A 25,349-nucleotide genomic window follows, 5' to 3' on the forward strand; every position below is an offset into this window, starting at 1 on the left:
ATTAAGAACTAATTTAAAGAAGGAAACAGAAAGTTCATACGTTGGAAAACAATGAACAGCAACAAATGAAATGTTCAATATGTACAACGAGTTTGATGTGAGTTTGTTTTGTTTAGAGTCGAGATAACTTGATGACCTTCTTCACGGGGGCATAACATTGGCTCAATGGAGGTGTTTCATCGATGTTGACATCATCAGAAAAATTGTTGACAAGCAACGGGAGACTTTCCGGGGTTTTTGTTTCTTCACTTGGCGACTGATCAAAATTCCAAAAACCAGATATTTGCTCAACTTCTTCTAGCTGCCCCAATTGATTCTCCCAAATTTCAATGCACTCATGATCGTAGTCTGCAAAAAGTTTTCTTGTTCGCTTCGCCAATTTTTTCACATCCTGCTTTTTTGTTTGAATGGGAGTAATACATCCATAATATCGATGAGCATATGGAGATTCTTCTTGTCTTGGTGATTTTTCTGGCGTTTTTGTAAGATGAAATAAATCGTTTTGTTTTGTGTATTCAAGTATTGGTTCAATGTAATTAACTGGAACAATAAAGCTGTTTTTTGTGTGCCATAATTCTGTCTGATCATCAAAGCTTTCCTTTACAAGGACAATATTTTTGAAGTTGTGACACATTCGCACAAGGGTTCGAGTGCCTCGCTCACTTGTTTTCGCAATCTCTAAATATTCAGCAGCCATATTGCAGGTGATGGATAACAATTGAGATGTTTTTTGTTCTGAGTTTACGGATTTAAACGGTAACAAAGCACAGAGTGTCCTTTGTAAGGAAAGTTTTATAATGACTTAACAGCACCGAGTCTAGAATCGATTCTGAGAACAAGAGAAATGAAAACTTGCTTTTATATGATATGGAACTGAATGGAGAAGCAGGATGAAAGCAAATTCTAGGAGAAGGTTAAGTAACAAAAGACTTGCAGTAATGTAATAAGGAGCCAAAGAACTAAAGAATTTTCACAAAACTTATATTGAACAACAAGAAAGAACAATGGGGGATAGATTGAAAAATTGTTGCAGACGTTTTTGTTTATTTGACTTTGCCATTTCATCATTATTCCGTCATGTCTATAAATAGAATTATGTCATATTGAACTAAGTTGAATTGGGGTTCTCTCTGGAAATATAAATAGACTCGAGGAGGCGAGCTAATTTATCCATTGCTAATGAAAATTTGTCAGTTTTTAGATTTAAAGGTCGGGACTTGTAAAACTGTTTTCTGCTATGGCCTTTATAATGCTTGGCCCGGCGATGTTGCATTAGTGAATGGAAATTCTTAAATTGCCTTGGACAATTGTGACATTGAATGGGTCTTGATTCAGCAGGGTATATTTTTTCAGATCTTTTGAATTTCATATTTCGTATAAACATCAGAGCTGATATAGAGGAGTATAGATTTGTTTACACGCTAGGGTGGGTGGGTTTGTTTGCTCAGCTGTTATATTGTCTAGACATGTTGGCGTGGGGTTTAAAATTGTTTACATTCGAATAAACAGTAACTTAATAGTCATTCATCATTTCAGATTACTTTGATACAGTTTGCCTCGATATATACAACATTATGGGTAATGTTTTGTCTAAGGATGCTGAGTACAGCGACTTTCATTTGGATCTGTCGCTCAATGAAAAACGGCTTGTTAGGGCTGCTGTTAAGACTTATCATACCACTGGCACCTACTTATCCTTGAAATTGTTCAAACGTGATAGTAAACACGTCGATTGGGATTTCAATCAAAAAATTACACTTTCGGCGCCAGAGTTTCGGTTGATATGTCAGAACATAGAAAAACTAGAACAAATGCTTGATCAACCAGTTGGCTTGATCGATTCACTTCTAAAACCAGATTCAACTGATGACTCAAAACGTCCAGCAAAACGAGCCGGCAAAACACCAACTCAGCGCCAAAAGAAGATACCAAAAACGTCTGTAAAAGTCGATGAGGATTCGGAATAATTTCTATTATACCTTTTGCTTCCTGTCATTGTTTATGCATTCATAGTTAGTTAATTAGCTTTTGTTTTTTTTTGTTCGTTATGGTTGAGGCAATGTATGAGAACAGTCCCGAATATTTCAAGAAATTTCAAAAACGTTTCAAGTACAATATTTGTGAGACGGAACCAAAACTTGAAAACACAACAATTGAAAATTATGCATATGGTTATCATTCATCTGCAACAGTTATCGAAGGTTGTACATTTGGCTCCAATCATTATCATGTTATGTATGAATTTGGTTCGCAAGATGATAATATATTCGATTCTCTTTATGTACCTGCGGTGATACCGTGTCTCGTTAACTGTTTCAAATTACTTATTCAGCCAACGCAAAAAGACTTTGTTAAACGTGGTGCAATTATTTCACGACTACATGTTGCTGTTGAGTACCTTTCAAAATCAACTTCTTCGTCTTCAGTTACCAAGAACCAGAAACAACTTCCAGCACCCTTGAGTGAGGCAGCAGCAAAATCTATTAGTACTTTTACGGCCAACAAACGTTTTTCTACAGTCCCTGATGTAACTTTGAAACGATTCTGTCAGCTTATGCAAGGTGAACACTCCTCAACTCTTTATCAGATAATGGATATTCTGCTTAGTGGCCACGGGAGTTTTGTGCGAGAAACCTCAAACTCTTTCATAACCTTTCAATTTTGTAAAAATTGATATGCAAAAAATGTTGTTGTTTCAAAATTAAATTAAGTTTTACTTCATATGTTTTACAAAGGCTAGCAACTCTAATTCATTTACATCAGGTATAAATGGAAATTTCTCACTATAAAAATAATGAACAATGTATATGCAAAATAAACCACAAAGCTGGGAGTCTGACGATTGCAATGGAGACTGAATGTCTCTTCTATGTTCCATGATATCCATCATTATCTCCAAGTCTTTAAACTGTTGTAAACGGTTTTAAATATCCTTGTAGGTAGTCAAGGGTAGAGCCAATGGATCTGCAAAGTATATTATTGGGTATGCATATCGTTTAGCTAGCACTACCCAGTGGGTTCCAATAGAGTTGGATCGTGATGCATTAACAATAATAAATGTGTTGGTTTGCAAGTTCAGCGGAAAATTATCAGCGGCATAAACCCCTCTGAATTTGAATTTGAGATGTTTACACTTTTTCACTTGATGATGAATTTGGTCTTCGTCCATTAGTATGTGATCATGGGAAGAGCGTTTTTAGATGCGTTTCTTGCGGAGTCAATGTAGATAGTAGATGCTTTTTCTCCAAGAAAAAATATTTCAACGTTATGAGCTAACGCTGCATCGAACTTGAGTTCAACAGACAAAGATGAATTTGTGAGCTCTGGATGAATAAAGTCATGGGTTGCCTCTTGAGTGCTAGTCAGATCAAATACCATTATATAATGGTTTGCGAACTCACTCAGAGGTTTTCCATGGCCATTTTCTACATAAGCTAATGCACTCATTGAATTGTAGTACAACCTCTTGTTGTCAGTTGTTGACATTGGAGTTCCAGCCGTTGCGAAACCATTTCGATAAATGGTTATCTCTCTTAAAACAAACTTTTGATAATGGAATGGATTAGCGGTGTTGGTACCGATGAATGCTGTACCAACGCATAATGCAACAATGACTCTTCTGATTGGCTCTTTAGTGAAAATATCCTCATGTTTCCAGCTTTGTTGGCCTGTTGCAGCCAAGAATGTTTTGGTAATTACTTCATTGTATCGGTAAATTGCCGGAGTTTTCAATAATGTCTTCTCAATTGCACCTACAACATTATCTGACACCGTCATTTTCCTGATAAATAAATTAGCCTCATCTATTTTAACCTTGTAGTGTTTCGCTGCGTCTTCACTGATGACAGCAAAGTCATCTTGAGATCTTCTCATTGAAATGCGTAAGGTAACTCCACTAACCAAATGTTTCTCACACGAAAAGAAATCAACCGCCAACTTTCCATATAACGTTATACGTGCGGATTGTCGCACTGTTCTTTTTCTTATATCTGATATTGCTGCTGGAATAGTGCCCGGGTTTTCCTCATACTCGTAACCCTGACATTTTAGCCAGGTTTTCTTTGCGTCTGTACCGTGAGAGAATTCAGTTTCTATGAAACTTTTGTGTGCATAGTGTCCATTAGCTGTTGAAATTTTGATACCATTTGCAGAAACAGTACAGTCGGCGAAAAGTGAATGAAGGATATTATTAGCAAAATATGGAAGATCACTGGCATTAGCGTCACCAGTTGTGTAGCGCAAATCCGTTCCATCTGTTTGAAGTATTCGACACTTGATCTCCAGGTAAATTTTTTGCAAGTCAATAAAATTGTTGCGATCACCAACAACTTCAAATTCCAATGATGATCCTGAGGGCGAATAAAGCGGTCCTGTTTTTTGCTCGAATGATTGATCAAATGTTACCAGCAAAGGTGGTTTTTCAAATAAGTCTAAAGAACTGTGAGTAGCTTCAGATGGTATTACAATATTAGTTCGCATTTTTCACTCGCGAGAAAAAATCCAAACGACTCCTTTTTGGACGGGGTTTTTGAGAAATGATTCTTCTGGTTGAGATTTTTCGTTTTTGGTTTGAGCGAGTTCTCGTGTATTGTCGTCTTTTTCGTCTAATTATTTTACGACCTGATGCAATACGTGATTGAAGAGATCCACCTATTTGTTTGCGAGCTGTTTTGGCTACTGTACTTTTCAGTGCTTATTTTGCTGACATTCTTTTGGTTGCAACTTCTACTAACTCTGGTGCTCCCTGAACCAATAAGTCACGCCCAATCTTTTTCGCTGCGGGCCAGAGAAATTTGCGTGCTAATGGCAGAGCAACTCTTCCAATACCTGCAGCAAGCGCTCCAAAACCGCTGCCTCTTTGTCTGTAGTGTCCGGAAAAATGCGGCATTGATTGAGATCCTTGATTGCTGTAGTATGCCTCCATATCAAATAATTTTTTGAAATTTTAAACTGACTATAACTTTTCCGGTTCCAGTAAAAGGAATTAGTTTTCCAGTTTCGTTTCTCAACTCTACCTGGATGTTCTGAATGTTGTTTGATAATATTGGCTTGTAATCCAAATTTGTGTAGGACTTGTGTGTATGGGTGTCACTGTGTTTATGCTACCGTTTCTCAAACGTCTTTCAGACTCAATGATTTTTATTACCGGAGCTCTCACATCACCAACGTTCTGATGTTCAATTATATCAATGTATACAAATATTAGCTGCGATCCACAAGTAATATCAACTGGAAAATCTCCAACATGTCGGTTCAAAGAGTTGCCTGCATTTTCTGACTTGTAACCAATATGAATAAAACCATGATTCGAAATATCTCTTATTCCTTTAAAACCAAGAATACTGGGTACTTCTTCATCTTCGAATGACAAACCTTCGTTAGGTCCAAATTTCAAAACTAACTTTTGCGTTACAGTGTCAAAATCATAGTCAAACTGTTTCAATTGAGCGATTCGAAAAATTTCTTCCAGAAGCTCTTCTGAATTGTTGTATATACCTTTGCGAATTCTTCGAAGTTGTCCGGTGCGGTTATGTGAAGCATCAAGTTCAGCGCCAGAACTGACATACGCAACTATTTCGGCTGAGTTTACATTATTGATGTTTGATGGAAATGATATTGAAGCAAGGGCAACTTGCCAATCTCCATCTAACTGTAATGGTTGGGCAAGTTGATTTCGAAACTTGGCCATAGTATTATTGGTAAAAATTCCCATTGATTCATTCGATATCAAATCAATAGTAAATTCTTTATTAATACTCATGTTTAGTCTTTGACAGGAATGACGTTCACTTGGACTAATTCTGGTTCATAAAATTTACCTTTAATTATAACGTTGTTTGCGTCTATAAGGTTGTATGTTGGTGGACTTAGGGTGGCAACCCTGAATACTGTGAAGACTTCGTCTGTGTAATTTTGTTTATAACCTTTCCTAAATATTTCGTCTGGCTTTTCAATCCGAACCAGGTCTCCTTCTTCGTATTTCGGCTTGTACTTTTTTGTGCTAATTGCTAGGGATATTAGAAACGGTTCATGTTTTTTAAAAGTTTTATTAGGTGCAAGTTGGGTAACACGATTAACACGACTGTTTATAGTATTTAAAAACTGGGGCAATTCTTTAATATAAGTCCAAGTCCAATTTTCCTCCAGGTATTTGTGAATAATGTTTTTGAGCGATCGAATATTCCTCTCAGCAAATGCCGACTTGGTTTCGTTTTCTGTTGTATATAAATGAATCTCCTTCTTTTCACAAAATGTTTTGAATTCACCTTTAAACTCGGATCCCTTGTCTGTCCAAACCCTTTCTGGTTTTTTCTGTTTGATCATTTTTTTGAACGCTTCAACAGCATCTTTTGCATATAAAGCTTTCATTGGTTGCACCCGTAGGTATCGCGATAAAACATCAACAGCCACCAGTAAATATTTGACTCCATTGTTGTGTTGGGCAATTTTATCCATATACGCCACATCGAAAGACCAGATTTCGTTTATTCTGTATGCAACAGCCTTTAGTCTCGGAAAAGTTTTTCTGAATTGTTTGTATTTTGTGTATGGGGCTTTCGACTGAAGGTATTGAACCACTTTGGATCTTGGTAAACCACTGGCTTTCTTCAAGTTAGCAATGCTACCAAAAGCTGCACTACCTTTTGTGTATAATTTGTTCAATTGTTTAACGTGAGAGGAAGTAATTTGTCCACGAGCTAGACGGTTGGATTTCGTCTTTTGCATCTTCAAAGCTTCCTTCATCGTCGCCAGAAGCTTTTGATTCTTCTGTTCTCGAGACTCCTGATTCTTCGTTTTCTGGTTCATCCTCAAACAACTGTAACTTTTCGTTTAGTGATAAGGCAAGAAATTTTTTTGCGTATGTATTACAAGTTAATTGTGAACTGATATCTAGAAAGGTCAGGACTTTGTAATGTTCAAGTGAAAGCTTAGATGTTGTTTGTTGTAGATCGTAAAGAAAATCTGCGACAAGAATTCCCGTGCTTGACTTATTAACCATTAGTCTTGATGTCTGATCCGGCGATAGAGATTCTGACTCTTCTATTTTTTCCAATATTATGCTCGCTTTTTCAAACTTTTTTCTATCAAGGTGTTTAATATCTCTCAAAACTCGCTCCCTGATTTCAGTTGAAATTTTTGTATCAATTTTGTCATCTCTAGTCTCATTCAACTCATCTTTGATATTCTCCAAAATATTATCGGTCTGCTGTTGCGTGTCTTGTTGCGTGGTAGAAGGTGCTGGTGGACACTTGCTTCTTTGCAACAGTGATATTTGTTTTGCTTTCTCTCGGACATTTTTATTGTTGAGAAGTTGGGCAATTTGAGGTTGTTCATTCGCGAGGAATTAGCACAAACTCTTCAGTGTGCATTTTGCTCCAGAAAAGCAATACAAGGTAACGCAATCAGTTTAATTAGACGAACTCCAGAATCTGATCGAAAATTTTTGATTCTCTCACTTTTTTCAACTCGCCTGTCTGCAAGTTTACGTAGTGGTTTCTCGAATTTTTTTAATTCAACTTTATTGATTGGTACAACTCCAGGGAGCACGTTCATCACACAGTCACTCAAGAACCAAATGAAATCGCCCTGATGTAATATTTCTATTTGAGCTGTGTTCTCATTCCTCTTAATTGCCCATTGCTTGAGCATAAGCAAATGTTTCTTTTTCATTTGTAATTGTTGTAATGACTGCTTCTGGGGACGAAATGTAAAAAATAGAAGGATCCGGTCCAATTAGTTGCGATGAAAAACGTAAACCCTGACTTGTTTTTGGGTCGAGATCAATCATCAAATGTCCAAAGGGCTCCGCAGTTGCTAGTTTGTATGCTTCTTTTATCAGTTGGAGACAATTCAACTGTTTTCCAAGATATTCAATTTGTTGAATGTCACGAAGCGACTTGAATAATATTATGTGTGTTGTATTCAGATCAATGGTTCTGGACCATTTGCTTTGATGGAACAAATTATGCTCAACGTATGTAACATGTAATTTGCGATGACGTCCTGAGGTAGCTATTTTTACAAATTCTTTATCGTTGAAGATTTCTTCACATGAATCGTCATAGATAAGCAGACATTGTGATAGATTTTTTGTTATATCAAAGCCTGAGTATTTTAGAAACTCAATCCCTGGTATAACTCGTTGCATATCTTTGAAAAGTGGTTGGAACTCTCTGTAAAAATAATAATTTTTTTCAAAGCGTGGATAAAAGGTCGAACCTTTTAGCATTCGAAATAAGAGTTCTGTTTTACCACAACCACTTGGTCCTACAATTGACATGAATATCCTGTCATGTGTAAGAATAACTTTGTTCATAGTTTGGGATTAGGTAAAATGTAACCAACTAAACTCGATAAGAGAACAATCCAAATTGATTTCTCTTCACAGCTTTCTGATAATAGAAAGAGCATAGAGAAGCAAAGAATGATCATTAAGACAATGATACTAACTTGAACAAAAAATATTACTTCGGACCTTGGCACTGTTGAATTTGAACAACAACGCCATGGTGGCCTCTCTTTGTTGTTCACATCAAAAACTAAATTACTGATACCTGCGTCAGCCTCGTCTCTTTGACTCATTGGAGAAAAATTATTAATTGAAAAGTGAATTGAAACAAGGATGATATAAAATGTTAAATTTTTGAATTATTTACTGGTCAACTGTTTCATGTACCAGAACTCAAACAAATTGAAACCTTTAATATGACTTTTTATCTCTAGTTTATAAAAAACGGTTGATGAGTCATTTTCCTCGAACGATGGTTGATTGAAGACTTTTTCAACTTCGGGGTGCTCCAAGACATATAACCGCAACTCATTCGGCATCTCATTAAGTGATATCTCACGTTCTGGTGGTGTTTTTTTCAATCTAAATTGAGGAACTTCTTTGTCCGCCCATTGCTTCCAACGTGGGATTCGCTGCTCTTTGGGGTACTGCATAGGCTTCTGATTTGTTTTGTTCATAGCCATAACTGATTCCGATGTTCTCGAGCTCTTTGTTTATTTTTAATGTACAGTTGGAAGCGATAGAAATTATCTATCACGGGCAGGAAAGCCCTAAAGCTGTCTAGCTCGTCGGGAGAAACAGTAATGGTTGCAAAATAACGTTTTGCTGCTGTACTATAAAGCGAGTTGTAGCGCGGTTGTTGTGCTGTGTTTGGCTTATTGTTGAGATAGTTCGCTCGGTTCTGTTGATCACTTGAAAAATTATTCTGTATTAGTGGAGAGGGATCCTGAACTCTGTTGAATATTACAATCGGCTGATCGTCAAGTGGAGTCAAGCAAGTGAATATCTTCAAGTTGTCTGACAGATAAGTTGTTAAAGTTGCCGTGTCTTCTCTGTGCATCACTTTGTGTCCACTGTGAAAATATTCTTGCTTTACGTTCCGCGCAGTGATTTGATAATTGATCGTTTGTTGAACGAAAGTTTGAATGATGATAACAGGAGGGAACTTGTTCTTCTGATATTATCTCTGAGATTCGGGGACAATTTAGATCCTCCAGATTATAAACAGTTTTTTGTAAAAGCTTACTGAGGAGCTCACACTTTTCAATGCCTTTGGCAAAAAAAATTTTTCGTGTGAATCGGAAACTGAAACTCAGACAGATTGTTTTCAAATCACAGTAGGGTATATCACCTTCGTCCCAATCAAGACCGTGTAGGTTATTGGTCAGCCAAATAACAGTTTGTCTATCGTGTGCGGGTAAATCAGCGAATTTAAGCGGCGGTTTGAAAAATATTGTATCGTTGTAACTGGAACACAAACTGAGTTCTTTTATAATGAATCCAAGTGACTTGAGTTTGAAACCTTCGAGATCGAGGACAATAATATTTGTGGTTTTGCTGCCAAAATTTTCTAGGATTCCAATTCACGAAACAATTGTGAATGAAAAATGTTCACTGATAGAATGAATAATATTCCTGTCAGGTGTCCAAAAAGACAATTGTTTACTGGTGAGTAACGGAAAGCGTAAACATATCCAGGGCCTTTGCTTCGGCAATCTTTTATAAATCCAGCGGCGTCACGCAATGCAGCATGAAGTCGTAGCACTTTGCTCCGTTTCAATAAGGGATCTAGTCTTGAATTATCAATTCCAATGAAACCACCATAGGGTCTAAATTTAAGTGCTATTTCTCCGTCAACTTCTGGATCTAACAAAGAACAAGCAGCTACGAAATATAATTGTCGATAAGATATGTGTGTATAATTTATGTTACCTCTCAGTGATAAAACTTTCTCATGAATGAGCTTGATGTCTTTTGTTCCTATTGTGTTCATTATTTACTGTTTACTGAACGTGAGCGTTTAGAGTTTTTGTTTATAAATCTTTCAATTCTGATTGGTTGTCAAATTGAATAATAAATCAAGCACTCCGATTGGTCAATTTATTTTGGAAAGTTTTGTGACCCTGAACATGTTTGGGCATGATCTGATTACTCTCCAATTAATATATCATTAATGATTTTATACATCTACTAACAGGTTAGTTGTTTTACTGTTGTTTTCACCAATTTATGTATGCATTTATGGACATAGGTGATTATGACCATAATTGTGTACATATTTAGGTAAAAACTTGTGTATGTATAAAAAAATGTGACCCTGGATCCAGGGTCACATATGTATGTATGTATGTATGTATGTATGTATGTATGTATGTATGTATGTATGTATGTATGTATGTATGTATTTATGTATGTATGAAAGTGTGTGTGTGTGTGTGTGTGTGTGTGTGTATGTATACATACATTCATACACACATATATAGATACTCACATACACATACAAGCATACATTTACATACATAAATACATTCATACATGCATACAACAATACACACAAACATATATACATACATGAATACATACACATATATACATATACACGTTACATATATACATGTATATACATATATACATTTACATAATACATACATACATGCATACATACATACATACATACATACATATACATATACATATATACATATACACAATACATATATACATGCATATACATATACATAATACATATACATACACATATATACATATACACAATACATATATACATGCATATACATATACATAATACATACATATACATACACATATATACATATACACAATACATATATACATGCATATACATAAACAAAATACATACATATACATACTCATATATACATATACACAATACATATATACATGCATATACATATACATAATACATACATATACATACGCATATATACATATACACAATACATATATACATGCATATACATATATATATGTATGTAAATATGCAAAATAGGGGGGACATTTTATTCAGATTTTCAAAATTTTCAAGTGTCCCACCCCGGTGTTGTTGGGCCGAGAAAATCAGGCTTCCAAAAATGTCCGTCCCCCCCGGTGAGGTTCTAGTCATTTTTTTATACTACTGACACGCTTAAAATTTGCAAAAGTTAGCAGCGGCGAACAATAGAGCGTAGAAATGGCGAGATAAGCGGTATAAAAGTGGGACATATTAACGCGCCTTTGTCTAGCTCTGCTTAGTTTTTGGCAAAAGTTGCAAAGAATTAGAACTGGTTCCAAATAGCCTAAGAAAATTTTAGACGAATGAAATAATAATATAGCACCGTAAAATCTTAAAAAAACTGACTAGAACTTAAAAATAAGGGGGGACATTTTATTCCAATTTCAAAAAAAATTAGACGTCCCCCCGGTGTTGTTGGGCCGAGAAAATCAGGCTTCCAAAAATGTCCGTCCCCCCCCCCTGGTGAGGTTCTAGTCATTTTTTTATACTACTTACAATAACGTTTCACGAGGGATCTGTTAACATAATTCTAACAAAATAGGCGGAGGGGACGGGAGGTGAGGGATGTATGATTGGAAAGACCCAAAGGGGTGTATGATTGGAAAGACCCAAAAAGTTTATTATAATCTCGATTGACATCATCTTAAGAATTGCCACTGTACACTTGATCTGACAAACTAGTTTTTCCTACCCTATCCCATTCCGTTTGTTGACTCCCGTTTCCAGTGACTTTTTAAGCGTGCAGTCAACAAACGGAATGGGATAGGGTAGGAAAAACTAGTTTGTCAGATCAAGTGTACAGTGGCAATTCTTAAGATGATGTCAATCGAGATTATAATAAACTTTTTGGGTCTTTCCAATCATACATCCCTCACCTCCCGTCCCCTCCGCCTATTTTGTTAGAATTATGTTAACAGATCCCTCGTGAAACGTTATTGTACATTCTCACCATCTCACCCACCCCCAATTATGGTAATTAGAATGGGCGTGGGTTTATCGCCCCATGGCCACTAAGCGCGGGGCTACATTGGGCAAGACCCGCCTTGAAAGTAAAGAATTCAAACGTGCTTCTGATTTTTCATCTTCAGGTTGCTGAAATTGACAAAATAATTACAACTTTACTAGCTGAAAATAATTTCACCATTTCGCACCCGTTTTGAATTCTCGAACCTAGTACATTTAGCCGAGGGTCTTATAAAGGTGAAACAACCAGCTTGTGGTATAGCAGTTACTCAATCATCAGAGTTTATATCTGGCCGTGCTGGAGATAGTAGGTTCGAGTCCTCTAAGCTCAAATTCTTCAGTAGAAAATCCAGTTAGCTTATACTACCGCCGGGTTGTTACAAGGTTACCGTTTTTTATTTGAACCCAGCAGCCCAAATTTCGAGATGCTCAATTGCTGATTACTAAAAGGTGTGTGATTCACATGCCAATGATTGAGAGTTCAATCCCCTGCCTCCATGAAGTTGTCTGAGTAAGGATGAGCTCTTAATTAACCATAGCTTCAGGTTGACCATAGCCTGACCAATGTTGGCTGCAATGATGGTACCACGTGAAAGTTTCAGACGCAAAAAAAGTGGCCATAGTCACCAACAAAAAAAGAGCAATGAAGCTCATAAAAAGAACATTCTAAAATGCTGCGATTGCGCAGGAACCACAATTATTATTATTATAAAAAATTGTTATTTGATATAAAATTAATTTAACCAATTGCTACGGTGGTTATAGCTTTTTTTTGTGATCAAGTACTCAAAAAACTTTTTTTTTAAAGAAAACGGCGAATAATGGACAAGGACAACAAGGAAATTTAAATATGACAAGGAAATCATAATTGGCCTTTCTTCAGAATAATTGTGGTTCCAAGCATTTCAGGTATTCCAGCAATTAGGGGAATGAAAACTTTTATTAGGTACCAAGCAGCAAAAAGCTACTGGGGTACGCAATAGGCTCAACACTTGACCACAAAAAATTGAAATATGCCTAGTTTTAAATTCAGACAGTATTTCTGATCACTTTTTTGTTATTTGATATTTCTGAATTATTAGCATTACAAACCTGTTGACATGTGAAAGATATTCTAGCCAGGTGATTTCCTTTTCCCAGACTGGAGGGAATGAAGAGAAGAGGAGTTTCGACCTCAGAACAAGCTGGCAGAAGAATCTGAACAGAACTTTTCTCGATTTGTGAATGAAATGTGTGATCTCTACCATTTTTGCCTGCTTGTACATCATACACCTCCAGTTATCGAATATTAACTATTAAATAGAAAATCATTATCAGTCAGTATTACACATTCACTTCGGGATAACAAATAATATACAGCCAGTAAGCTGGGGGAAGGGGAGATAAGGAACGGTGACACGAGGAAGGAGCTAAGTAATGCAAAGAACAATTTTCTTCTTTGCGAAAATTTTGACCGTTTCCTGTTTTTATACAGCATAATTAAACGCAATGAATTGGATGCTAATGATTATCTACGTTTCTGCTACCTGGACAATGTGCTATTTTTTACAATTCGAAGAATTTGAATTGTATTGGGGCGCTGTCTTTCTTTACGAATCGAAGAGCAGTATTGGAGAAGTCCTTTTTTTAATCAATTTTATTGGAGTGAATTTTGAAGCGGGAAATGAAACACGTGAAAAAATTTGGAGTGATTTTGGTGCTGAAAAAAAGTGAAGAGCGGAGCGAAAAGAGAGTTGTATTTGTTCATATCCCTGTTTTCTAGAGAGCGAGAAATTGAGGTGTGAAAAAAAATTCTGTAAGCGAAATTTTTTATTCACATGCGGCATTTTAAAGCAGTTTTTTATTCTTTTTGGTTAAAAGGTTTGGTAATAATTTTGTTTCAATTTTAGGCTGGTTTTAGTAGTGGTTTGAAGGTTTCTGGAAATTCGTACGAAATTTAGGATAAGTCGGAGGTTTTTCATGTATTTCGCTGATTTTTGGGCTAATTTTTGCGATTTTTTTAACAATTGTTTTGCTTTACTGGCTCAAATGGGTATTGAAATGACCCCTTCTACTTGAGTAAATTTTATATAACAATTGGGTACAGTTTTGTGGATTTAAATTATTTTTTTGTTGAGAAATATGACGAAAAATGGCTGAAATCGGGACTATTTTACTCAATTTTTCGCAGTTTTTCGTTTTTTTTTCTGTTTTTTAGACAATTTTCTTAGCCTATTATGACTTGCCGATTATTTTGCGATCATTTGAATACCCTATTGGCTGAAAAGAATTTTTCTATGGATTTTTATGCTTTTATAATATTAAAAATTTTATTAACTTTTTTCCAGTTTTTTACTGTTGTTTTTTTCATAATTTGGCCTCAACTATTTTCATAAACTACATAAGTGGTTTTAGTAAGTAATAGTTGCCTTGATGAAGTAATTTTGGCAGCGATAGTTAGTTCAGGATCTCAATTTATAACAAAATCTGATCAGATTTTTTATCATATTTTAACAGATTTGATATTTGTTTTCTTTTTTTATTGTTTTGATTCAAGATAATCATAAATTAGTGGAGGCACGTTTTGTCTGATGAGTAGTTGGATGGCGTTTAAATGGATTTCCACTTCGAGTCGTTTCCGGATTTCTTCCGGCTATGTTTTTTTTAAGATCTGTTCACACATTTTCATGATTTTTGAAGTCAAATTGGAGTACTGATTTTGGTCACGCCAAAACAGGAAATGGAGCAAAAAAGCAAGTGGTTTTACGGCGTGAAATTTTTTCGCTCTAAATTTAAAGTAGAGTGAGAAAACGGTGTTAGAACGAAATTCGCTTTCTCGCTAGTGGTTTTTTGTTCACATGCGGCGATTTCACTTTGATTTTTACTGTTTTTTTTTTAAATTTTTTGGATCGGATTCTTTTAAATGGTTTTCCCAAACCATTCATAGTCGGTTCTAGGTCTAGTTTTCTGTTTAGTCAATGAAAATTCTACGAATTGTACATCAGTGTCCTGCTAAGTTTTTATTTTTGTGATAGCATTTGTTTGTTTTGGAGACGTCGAATCATCAAAATTTTAAATTAAATGTCAATTTGAAAACTTTTTCAAAGTTACTGATAATTTGTATTTTTCCAATGCTTGGTTTCTACTATCAATTTGTTGCTTTTGGTAAAACGGTCGGTCTTGCATTTCTTAGCACCAAATTGTTCAACAGGTTAAGTTGTTCATTCTTTTGAAAATTTGTAGTCATTTTTGTTTCGCCTTCAGTGACCAGAGAGATACCCAAATTTTATTAATCGCCTATTACTTTTGGCTATCAGTGTCATATCATTAAAATATTGTAACAAATTTGCATTAATAACCAAACTGACTGTTCTAAGTGTAGATCTTGCATAACTTTAAGGTTTCCAAGCGTATATCTTGAATAATGTTAGGGTTTCTAAACAAAATCACTACATAATGTAAACGTTTAACTGCTGGCGTTGATCTTACATAATTTAGAGTATAATTTAGCATTGATCTGAAATTTATTCACTTTTTTACATAGTGTATCATTGAAATGTGCACTTTTTCGGTCGAAATTATGCTTAAAGAAGAGAAGAATCAGTGATGTCATTGTGGCATTGGGGACAAAATTGGAATGCAAGGTTTCTCCGCTACAATTTGCGGATTAATTTTATCAAAAATCAACGCATTTCAACGGATTCAATCAAATCACCACCACCACGTAAGATACGTGATGTTAGGATCCAATTTATAAAGAATATAATAATTCAGAAAACTAAGGCATGGTAGTAGAGAGGTAGAACAGGCTGAATGCATTCAGGAGGCGAGTGGTTCGAATCTCGACAATTCAATTGTACCGCGTAGAAACAGTAAAATTATGTCAGATCTAATTGGAAATGCTAAAATTATGCAACATCTACGCTTAGAAATGCTAAAGTTATGTAAGATACACGCTTGGAAACTGTATAATTGTGTAGTATCTACACTTTGAAAGGCAGATATTATGCACGATAAGGAGAAACGAGTGTTGAAAAGTTAGAAATTCAACTTTAAACTCAACACTCTCATCGTAAAAAATTTGTGAGAAAATTGAGTTTTCTAACTTGTCAACTTTAGGTACTGCTTTTTTAAAATAGTTTTGCCAAAATACTTCGCCCCAGAGGGACAACTCATGAAATCATCAATAGATAGTTCAGTTTTTCCTAGGATGACAAAATTAAGCTTCATCTATCTGAATTATTTATAAAAATTTACCTGTTTGCCTGCCGTGACTCCATCAACTGTGAAGTTATTCGGGTTGCTACTAACTGGTGTCAATAACAAATCCTCATCAGTAGTATTATTCAGTTTGATCACGTGCCTCACCCACTGGCCCAGAGGGCACTCAAGGTGAGGAAGTTGGGAGGGTTCCGGGGATCGCCCTGTCAATTGCAGACTGTACCAGAATTCGCCCAGGGTATCATTGCAGAAGATCAATCTGAAATTGTACATATCGGATTCACAATCATGTGATAGTTTAGGTAAAATTTAAGGCTTCTGGGCGGTTTCCAAAAAGACACTTAATTTTAGATAGGAAATAAACCTCCACGGAAATAAACCCTCACATGATTATTAAAGAGCTGCACATTCAGCGCGTTTGGCCATGCCTTAGCGTCCTGTGCGATTTGTTATGAAACTATAACAACCGAACAAACTATCATGAGCAAAATTTAAATTTAAAGTGTAGGGTTTATTTTTGTGGCGGTTTTTTTTCTGTGAGAGCTATTTCCTAGACCAGCTTTTGGGTTGTTTGGCGTGAAAATATTCTGCTGAGCAAAAGCGATGGAGGCATTTAAAGTTGAGTTAATTTGTTTTTCAGAACAAAACAGAAAATTTGGTTTCTGCTTCAAACATACCGAGAATGAAAGTGTTTGCTTGATTTGTAGGAATAAATATTTCACGTTGCTGCAAGTATGTTTAAGTTTTTTATTAGGTTTTGACATTACCAGTTTAAAAACGATACTTTTAATTTCTTCTCTGAATATGATCTATTATTTTTCTAGGTTCACTGAAGGATAAATCTATTTGGCTGAATGTTAATAGTATGATTTTTTATGATCATTAAGCTTTCATGTATAACATTCTACATTTTATAGCTAAAATTTCGGGTGCAATTTTAGTACAATAAACAAGAGGGTCTATTATTTTTTTATGAAAAAGCCAATCAGTGTCATCACTCTGATTATGGTATATTTATATCACTAGAGGTAAGTTAATGTTTTTAACCCCGGGGGTTAAATTTTACAAGTAGAAACAAATACATTCACAAATACGATTTGTCGATATTTGAAATAACCACTTTAATGTTCCGTGAGCCATCATTTGTAAAATTAACGGTCAAAGCGTACCATATTTCTTTCCGGTGGAAAAGTTTGAATTGTTGTAAAAGACGCTGTTTTAAAGTTTGCTTGAAGTTATAAAATATACTATATATTATAAAGGTGTTTAACTGTCAATCAAAGAGTCAAATTCTACCGGAGGAACGAAAACAGTTCCAAAGATGTCATAGAAATCGTTTCTGATTTCACAGTTTGTTGAAAGTCAAAAACTTGGAAATGTCTGTCTATTCAACTCACGTTCCGCTGCTTTTCCCAGTTTTGGAGGGTGAAAAATTGAAGGTGTAGATGCCTTCTGATTTGGGAGGGATCTCAATTGAAGGGTCTCCAGACAGTCCATTACCCTCCAATGACACCTCCATCTTCAACACCTCATCTGTCGGGTTACTCAGAGGAATTTCATGTGATGTCGAGCTCTGAAAAAGATGTGAACAAAACATTAACCGACTAAAATCGGATGAATTGTTCTCGAACGACATTCGGGGGATTTAGTTTGAAGGGGTGCAGCTTAGAAAAAACGCCCCCAGAGGTGTTCAACTCCCCCACCTCCTGGATGGCAGTATTGCATCTTAACCACTAAGCTTCAACGGCTTTGAAACTCCATCGCTCAAAATCGACTTTATTTTGGCAACAAACTTTATTTTGGAACGAGAGATCACGCAAAATTAAGAAGTCTTTTAGGCAAGAATTTTAGAAAATAGACAAGTTTATTACGACGGCATTTTTAACGATAGTCGAATCAATTTCACTAGGGTTGCATTTTTTTCGGAATATGCAGCAGGGGTGCCAACCGCAACCATAGCAGTCATCAATCTGGAAAAGAGACTTACATTAACGAGGGCGATCGAAAACAAAACTGACGAAAATACTTTTAGGGGCGTCCTATTACGTTTTTGAAATCTGTAATTGAAGTTTCTCGAGCATTTTAGTGTCTTCTGTATTTTACAATAAATCTATTCTGTTGCCTAACAGGCCGAACTGCCATCTCAAAGCACTTATTAAATCACTGTAAAATCAACAAGATACTTTATTTGGGTCCAACACATTACTGAGATCTCAGTTATAAGAGCTATGTTCAAATTGTCAAAATTTTCAGGTTAAATTGATATCTGACTCTAAAACATTCACCAGGACCAGACAGAATTAAGACAAGTTAAATTTGCAATTTTAGCACCGTACAGTTAAATAAAAATCAATTGCATGAATCTCTGCGTGGCACAGAACGTTCTCACATTTGCATTTGAAAACCCAGAGAGAATCAAATTAAGAAATCTGGAATTAGACTGTTGAGACGTTTGATTCGGTCGGCAAAACATTTTGGGTTTTAGCAAACTTCTGTGACAATTACAACTGTTTTAACCTCAAGTTCATAAAAACCAAACTTTCACTACGGCAGACTGCTTGATTTTCACTTAATTGTTCAAAAATTGTTAAGAAAAGTGTGCTGATATGAAATCAATGAAAATAGATATTTTTTTGCTTCATTAGTTCATCCGATTTTCGTTCAATTTTTCCTCAGATATGGCCTAAAATTTTAGTACTATGGATTTCGTGCCTTATGTTGATAATTCAAAAACAAACAAATGTTGATAATTCAAAAACAAACAAAAACAAATGAAAAATAGCATAAGCACGTTTTTCTCCTTCTGCGGCTTTCAGTTAAGTTTTCTCAGAACAGCCTATTTGTAGTCAGAAAATAGCCGCAATAGCTTCATAGATCTGCAGTCTCAAAAAACAGTAAAAAAGACAGGCAAAAAAACTTCGTCTTTTCATTGAAGGCTGATATGTTATATTTTAATTAAAAATCTATATAAGTTTTTGCTGCCTTTATTAGCTGCTCTCAAATAACCTTCGTTTAGAGTGAAACACAACCATTTGACCTTATCTCTTTATATTAAAGTAAATAAAAGTCAATTTCAAAGTGAGGGATTCATCTTTGAGAGTGAGGTAAGTCAAGTGTGACCAAATATTTAATCACTTGAATGAAAAAAACTCGCTCCACTAAGAGCGAAAAAGACGTCACACACGCACTTCAGTTGAAATTGCATGAACAAAAAGCAGATTTAAAGTGGTTGTGACGTCATATGGTCGTAACAAAAATCGCGACGACGAAATAAAAAAAACATAGCAGGACAAGTCCTGACGTACAGTTCAAAAAATTTCCATTGACTAAACAAAACACTAGACCTAGAATGAACTTTGATTACATTGGGAAATAATTTCTAGAAAAATCTGATCAAAAAAATTAAAAAAAAAACAGAAAATCTATGTCAAAATGCCGCATGTGAACAAAAACTAGCGAGAAATGGAAGTTTGGAAGTTTGGTTCATACAAAAAACTAGGTCTAGAATGAAGTATGAATGGATTCGAAAAACCATTTAGAAACAAATCTCATCCAAAAAATCGAAAAAACAGTAAACATCAAAGTGAAATTGCCGCATGTGAACAAAAAACCACTAGCGAGAAAGCGAATTTTTGTTCAAACACCGTTTTTCACTCTACTTTAAATTTAGAGCGAAAAATTTTAGGCAGCAAAACCACTCACTTTTGAGCTCCACTTCCATTTTCGGCGTGACCGAAATCACTACTCCAATTTGACTTCAAAAATGATGAAAATGTGTGAACAGATCTTAAAAAAAAACATAGCCGAAAGAATTCCGGAACCGACTCGAAGTGAAAAACCATTTGAACGCCATCCAAATATTCATCAAACACAAGGTGCCTTCACTAATTTACGATTATCTTGAAACAAAGTCATGAAACAAAAAAGTAAAAACAATAACATCAAATCTGTTAAAATATGATAAAAATTCTGATCAAATTTTGTTATAAATTGAGATCCCGAAAAAACTATATCTGCCAAAATAACTTCATCAAGACAACTAGTACTTAAAAAAACCACGTATGTGAATTTTGAAAAAAATATTTTAGGCTAAAATTATGAAAAAAAAGCTCTTAAAAACAACTTTCACTGAAAAACGGGAAAAAGTTACTAAATTTTTTAATATTTCAAAAACATATAAATCCAAAGAAAAAATCCCTTCAGCCAATAGGGTATCCAGATGCTCGCAAAACAATAGGCAAGTCATAATAGGCAAAGAAACTTAGCTAAAAACAGAAAAAAAACGAAAAACTGCAAAAAAAAAAATAAGAAAAAAAGTTCCAATTTTCGCAATTTTTTTGTCACATTTCTCAACAAAAAATGATTCTTACCCACAAAACTGTAAACAATTGTTATCATAAAATTGCTCGAATAGAAGGGGTTTCTTCAGTAGCCATTTGAGCCAGTTAAACAAAAAAAATTGTCAAAAAAACGCAAAAATTAGCCCGAAAATCAGCAAAATACATCAAAAACCTCCGAATTATCATAAAATTAATATGAATTTCCAGAAACCTTAAAACCACTACCGAAATCAGCCTAAAATCAAAACAAAATCATAACCAAACCTCTTAACCAAAATAAATGAAAAAAAAAACTGCTTTAAAATGCCGCATGTGAACAAAAAAATTTTGCTCGCTTAGAGAAAATTTTTTCACACATCAATTTCTCGCTCTCTCAAAAACAGCGGTATGAACAAAAACCACTCTCTTTTCGCCTCGCTCTTCACTTTTGTTCAGCGCCAAAATCACTCCAAATTTTTTCACGCGTTTCATTTCCCGCTTTAAAAATCACTCCAATAAAATTGATTAAAAAAAAGGACTTCTCCAATACTCCTCTTCGAGTCGTAAAAAAGACAGCGCCCCAATACAATTCAAATTCTTTGAATTGTAAAAAGACAGCGCCCCAATACAATTCAAATTCTTTGAATTGTAAAAAACAAGAGAATGCCAGTAATAGCCCCAGCTATTGCTGTACGGCTATTGAAAAGGGCTACAAAAACTTCCTATTTTGGATCTTTAGTAATGCCAAAATATTACCTGCTGACAAAGCTTAGTTTCTAACGGACGCAAAGACAACGTGCTTTCAAAACCAAAAACACTAAAATGACAAGACGACATCAAATGAGATCAAAACAGCAAAATCGAGTAAATTTTCAAAAAGTGTGGCGTTAACAACTATGAAAAGTGTGGCGTTAACAACCGTTCACGGTCCGTGAATTCCATAGGCAGAGCCTTTTAATCGCAAACGATAGCAACCTTTGGCTGACAAAACTTCAATATTTGTGACAAAATCTTTATTGTTAATGCTTGTGTTTTTGAAGCTGTAAGCCATTCCAAGCTGACTGTTGTTGTAGCGCTTCAATTACTGCAAAACAAATCAATCAATTTGAATCCAGTGTTCACTTGTTCAGATTTTGTCGTTTCGTTAACGATCATTAATTTAAAATTTGGAAGATGAAAACATACTTCAGAAGTTTCAGTTTGCTTAGAAATCAGTGAAGAGTTCGTACTAAAGTAGGTTTAAAGCCAAACATAGGTTAAATGAAGCAAAAATCCGTTAGAAGATGTAGTTCAAAAATACTGCGCACATTATGCTTCTCGAACAAATTGTAAGAATGATCTCTTTTTTTTGCGGAAGGAAATCAGTTTCAAGATTTTCTGTTGATAAGAAATCCAAAACACTCAAGTGCAAAATTTGGGAAGTATATATTAGCAAAAAACTAGGTTACGTTGATTATATCAATTCACACCAAAAAAGTGGATCAGTTTCAAGATTTTCCTTTGATAAACCTCTACCCTTACAAAAATCTTTTCTTTTGATATGAAAGGCACAGCTACAAATCCTGAAATTTGTTTCATTGTAATAGAGAACTTACTTTTTAGCTTATTTGATGACCAGAGGAGTTCTAATAAAACAATTGTCCCACAACAATTACGAATCACAGCAGATCTAACTAAAAAAACGTTAGAGCTCTGTTGGTGTCAAATTCACCGGGAAAACACATATTCTGAAGACAATGAATTTAAACGTCCCAGAACCCTAGCAAAGCACAAAATAGACGCCAATGAATCAAGTAACCACAGAGAAACGATAGGGATATAGTAGTAGACAAAACAACACGTGTGAACAACAGTTCTCATGAGAAACTTTCATAAATCTCTCTTATAAAGTAGCATTTGATCCCACTAAACCAAATCGTTTTCCATTACTTAAATGCTGTCCCGGTGATAACAAAACGATCTCAATTTGAATTTAAATGATTTCCAGAAAAGTATTAGAACAGATGAGCGGCTTTTAAAAAAGACGACAAGCAAAAAGAATCAATTTGAATTTAAATGATTCCCAGAAAAGTGTTAGAACAGATGAGCAGCTTTTAAAAAAAAGACAAACAAAAATCATCCAAAACTTTCAAGTGCAAAATTAGGAAATTATATAATAGCAAAAAAAACTAGGTTACGTTGATTATATCAATTTACAACAAAAATGTTTGCAAAGATTGAGCAACAAACGAATCCATTAAGAACCAAACTATGTTGAAGAAGATGTGATTTTTTCAATTTATAAGATTAATTTGGGAAAAGAAATAAGTACTACTCTACCACAATTCTTAGGTCAGTGTTCAGTCAACTTTTCCGCCGCACCAAACCGTGTAAAAAACCGTCTTTTTTTTAAATTTTCGATATTGTAATCTTTATAAATTTCGTGATCTTTACAAAAACTCGTACCAAACTAAACAATTATTTGATCTAGAAGCTGTTAACTTTTTGATCACGAAAGTTTCAAAAAGCGCGCAAAAAAATGGGTAAAACATTTGGTAAAATTGTTTAATTGATGTCCGCAAATTTGCCTGAATTTTTCTCTAATAAATGCTCTTTTTTATACTTTTGATGTCCAAACTGAAACAGCAGTTTAAAAAAACATAATTGCTGCGAGATTACCACAAAAAACGATACTAATGTGAAACTATTGAAATGTCCAGTATTCTTTAAAATCAAGTGGCCTGAAGGTTAAAAAAACTTTTCGAATCTCTTTATCTGATTCGGGCAAATAAAATTAGGAACCAGTAATTTTTTATTGTTTTTTAAATAGCAATAATTTAGTAATCAGGCGGTGATTGCATTTAAAACTGTAGTCAGAATAACAACATTGAACAACAATTCTCATGAAAAACTATGCCTGAAATGCTGTGCAAGGATAAGAACAAGCTCCTAATTTGAATGTTAAATGACTTCGAGAATAGTCAAGTTGGATGAGCAGCTCTCTAAAAAAAGACGTTTAAAAAATTCTTAAATCTCTAAAGTGTAAAATTAGGAGATTAATAATAGCAAAAAATTGCATGATGTCGGTTAAAAAATTTTTTTATTGGAAGTTCTTTGCACCGGCTGAATCAATTCGAAGGAGAAACAAACTATGTTGAAGAAAAAGTGTCAAGTTTTTCATTTACAACTCAAATATGGAAAAAGTAACAAATTTTGCTCAACTGCAAATTTTTGTTCGATGTAATCTTCATAATTTTCGTGAATTTTACAAAAACTGGTAAATATTTATTTAATCTAGAAACTTTCAGCTTTTGGGTTAGCAAAATTTCAAAAAGCGTGCAAAACCACAAAAATTGGGTAAATTTAAAAAAAAAATTTGAGCGCATTGGGTAAATATTATAAAAAAATTTGTCTGTAATTTTTTTTTCGAATAAACCCTTACCTTTATACTTTTGAAGTCTAAATTGTAACAGTGGGTGCAAGAAATTATGATTGTTGTTGTGAGATAACCTCAAAAATTGCTTGTTATCTGCTATTATTGAAATAAGGACAAATTTTTATATAATTTGATCAAAATTCGAGCTAAATTCTAATGAAATGCTGAAAAATTATATTTTTTCTCAAGTTTTGATGTATTTGATTTATAACTGAAACAGCAGTTTAAAAAAACATAATTATTGCGAGATTACCACAAAAAACGATACTAATGTGAAACTATTGAAATGTCCAGTATTTTTTGAAATCAAGTGGCCTGAAGGTTAAAAAAAAACTTTTCGAATCTCTTTAACTGATTCGGGCAAATAAAATTAGGAACCAGTAACTTTTTCAATGTTTTTTAAATAGCAAAAACTTAGTAATCAGGCCGTGATTGCATTTAAAACTGTAGTCAGAATAACACCATTGAACAACAATTCTCATGAAAAACTATGCCTGAAATGCTGTGCAAGGATAAGAACAAGCTCCTAATTTGAATGTTAAATGACTTCGAGAATAGTCAAGTTGGATGAGCAGCTCTCTAAAAAAAGACGTTTAAAAAATTCTTAAATCTCTAAAGTGTAAAATTAGGAGATTAATAATAGCAAAAAATTGCATGATGTCGGTTAAAAAATTTTTTTATTGGAAGTTCTTTGCACCGGCTGAATCAATTCGAAGGAGAAACAAACTATGTTGAAGAAAAAGTGTCAAGTTTTTCATTTACAACTCAAATATGGAAAAAGTAACAAATTTTGCTCAACTGCAATTTTTTGTTTGATGTAATCTTCATAATTTTCGTGAATTTTAGAAAAACTGGTAAATATTTATTCAATCTAGAAACTTTCACCTTTTGGGTTAGCAAAATTTCAAAAAGCGTGCAAAACCACAAAAATTGGGAACTTTTTTTAAAAAAATTTGAGCGCATTGGGTAAATATTATAAAAAAATTTGTCTGTATTTTTTTTTCGAATAAACCCTTACCTTTATACTTTTGAAGTCTAAATTGTAACAGTGGCTGCAAGAAATTATTATTGTTGTTGTGAGATGACCTCAAAAATTGCTAGTTATCTGCTATTATTGAAATAAGGACA

The 25,349-nt window shown here is 34.5% G+C and overlaps 1 protein-coding gene across 5 annotated transcripts in view; it reads right to left on the bottom strand.

Moving 5' to 3' along the window:
• Positions 1 to 25,349, bottom strand: part of LOC142349892 (cilia- and flagella-associated protein 47-like) — a 144,330-nt gene that overhangs the window by 23,341 nt on the left and 95,640 nt on the right. For all 5 annotated transcript variants that reach the window (XM_075401731.1, XM_075401734.1, XM_075401733.1 and 2 more), the window contains 3 exons: positions 17,885 to 18,060; positions 16,524 to 16,746; positions 13,380 to 13,484 (listed from right to left, as the gene is read on the bottom strand). In XM_075401731.1, coding sequence (XP_075257846.1) covers positions 13,380 to 13,484; positions 16,524 to 16,746; positions 17,885 to 18,060 — 504 coding nt within the window. The remainder of the gene's footprint in view (positions 1 to 13,379; positions 13,485 to 16,523; positions 16,747 to 17,884; positions 18,061 to 25,349) is intronic.

This window comes from Convolutriloba macropyga, chromosome 11 (genome assembly GCF_964194025.1).
Source record: "Convolutriloba macropyga chromosome 11, txConMacr16.3, whole genome shotgun sequence".
Classification (NCBI taxonomy): domain Eukaryota; kingdom Metazoa; phylum Xenacoelomorpha; order Acoela; family Convolutidae; genus Convolutriloba; species Convolutriloba macropyga.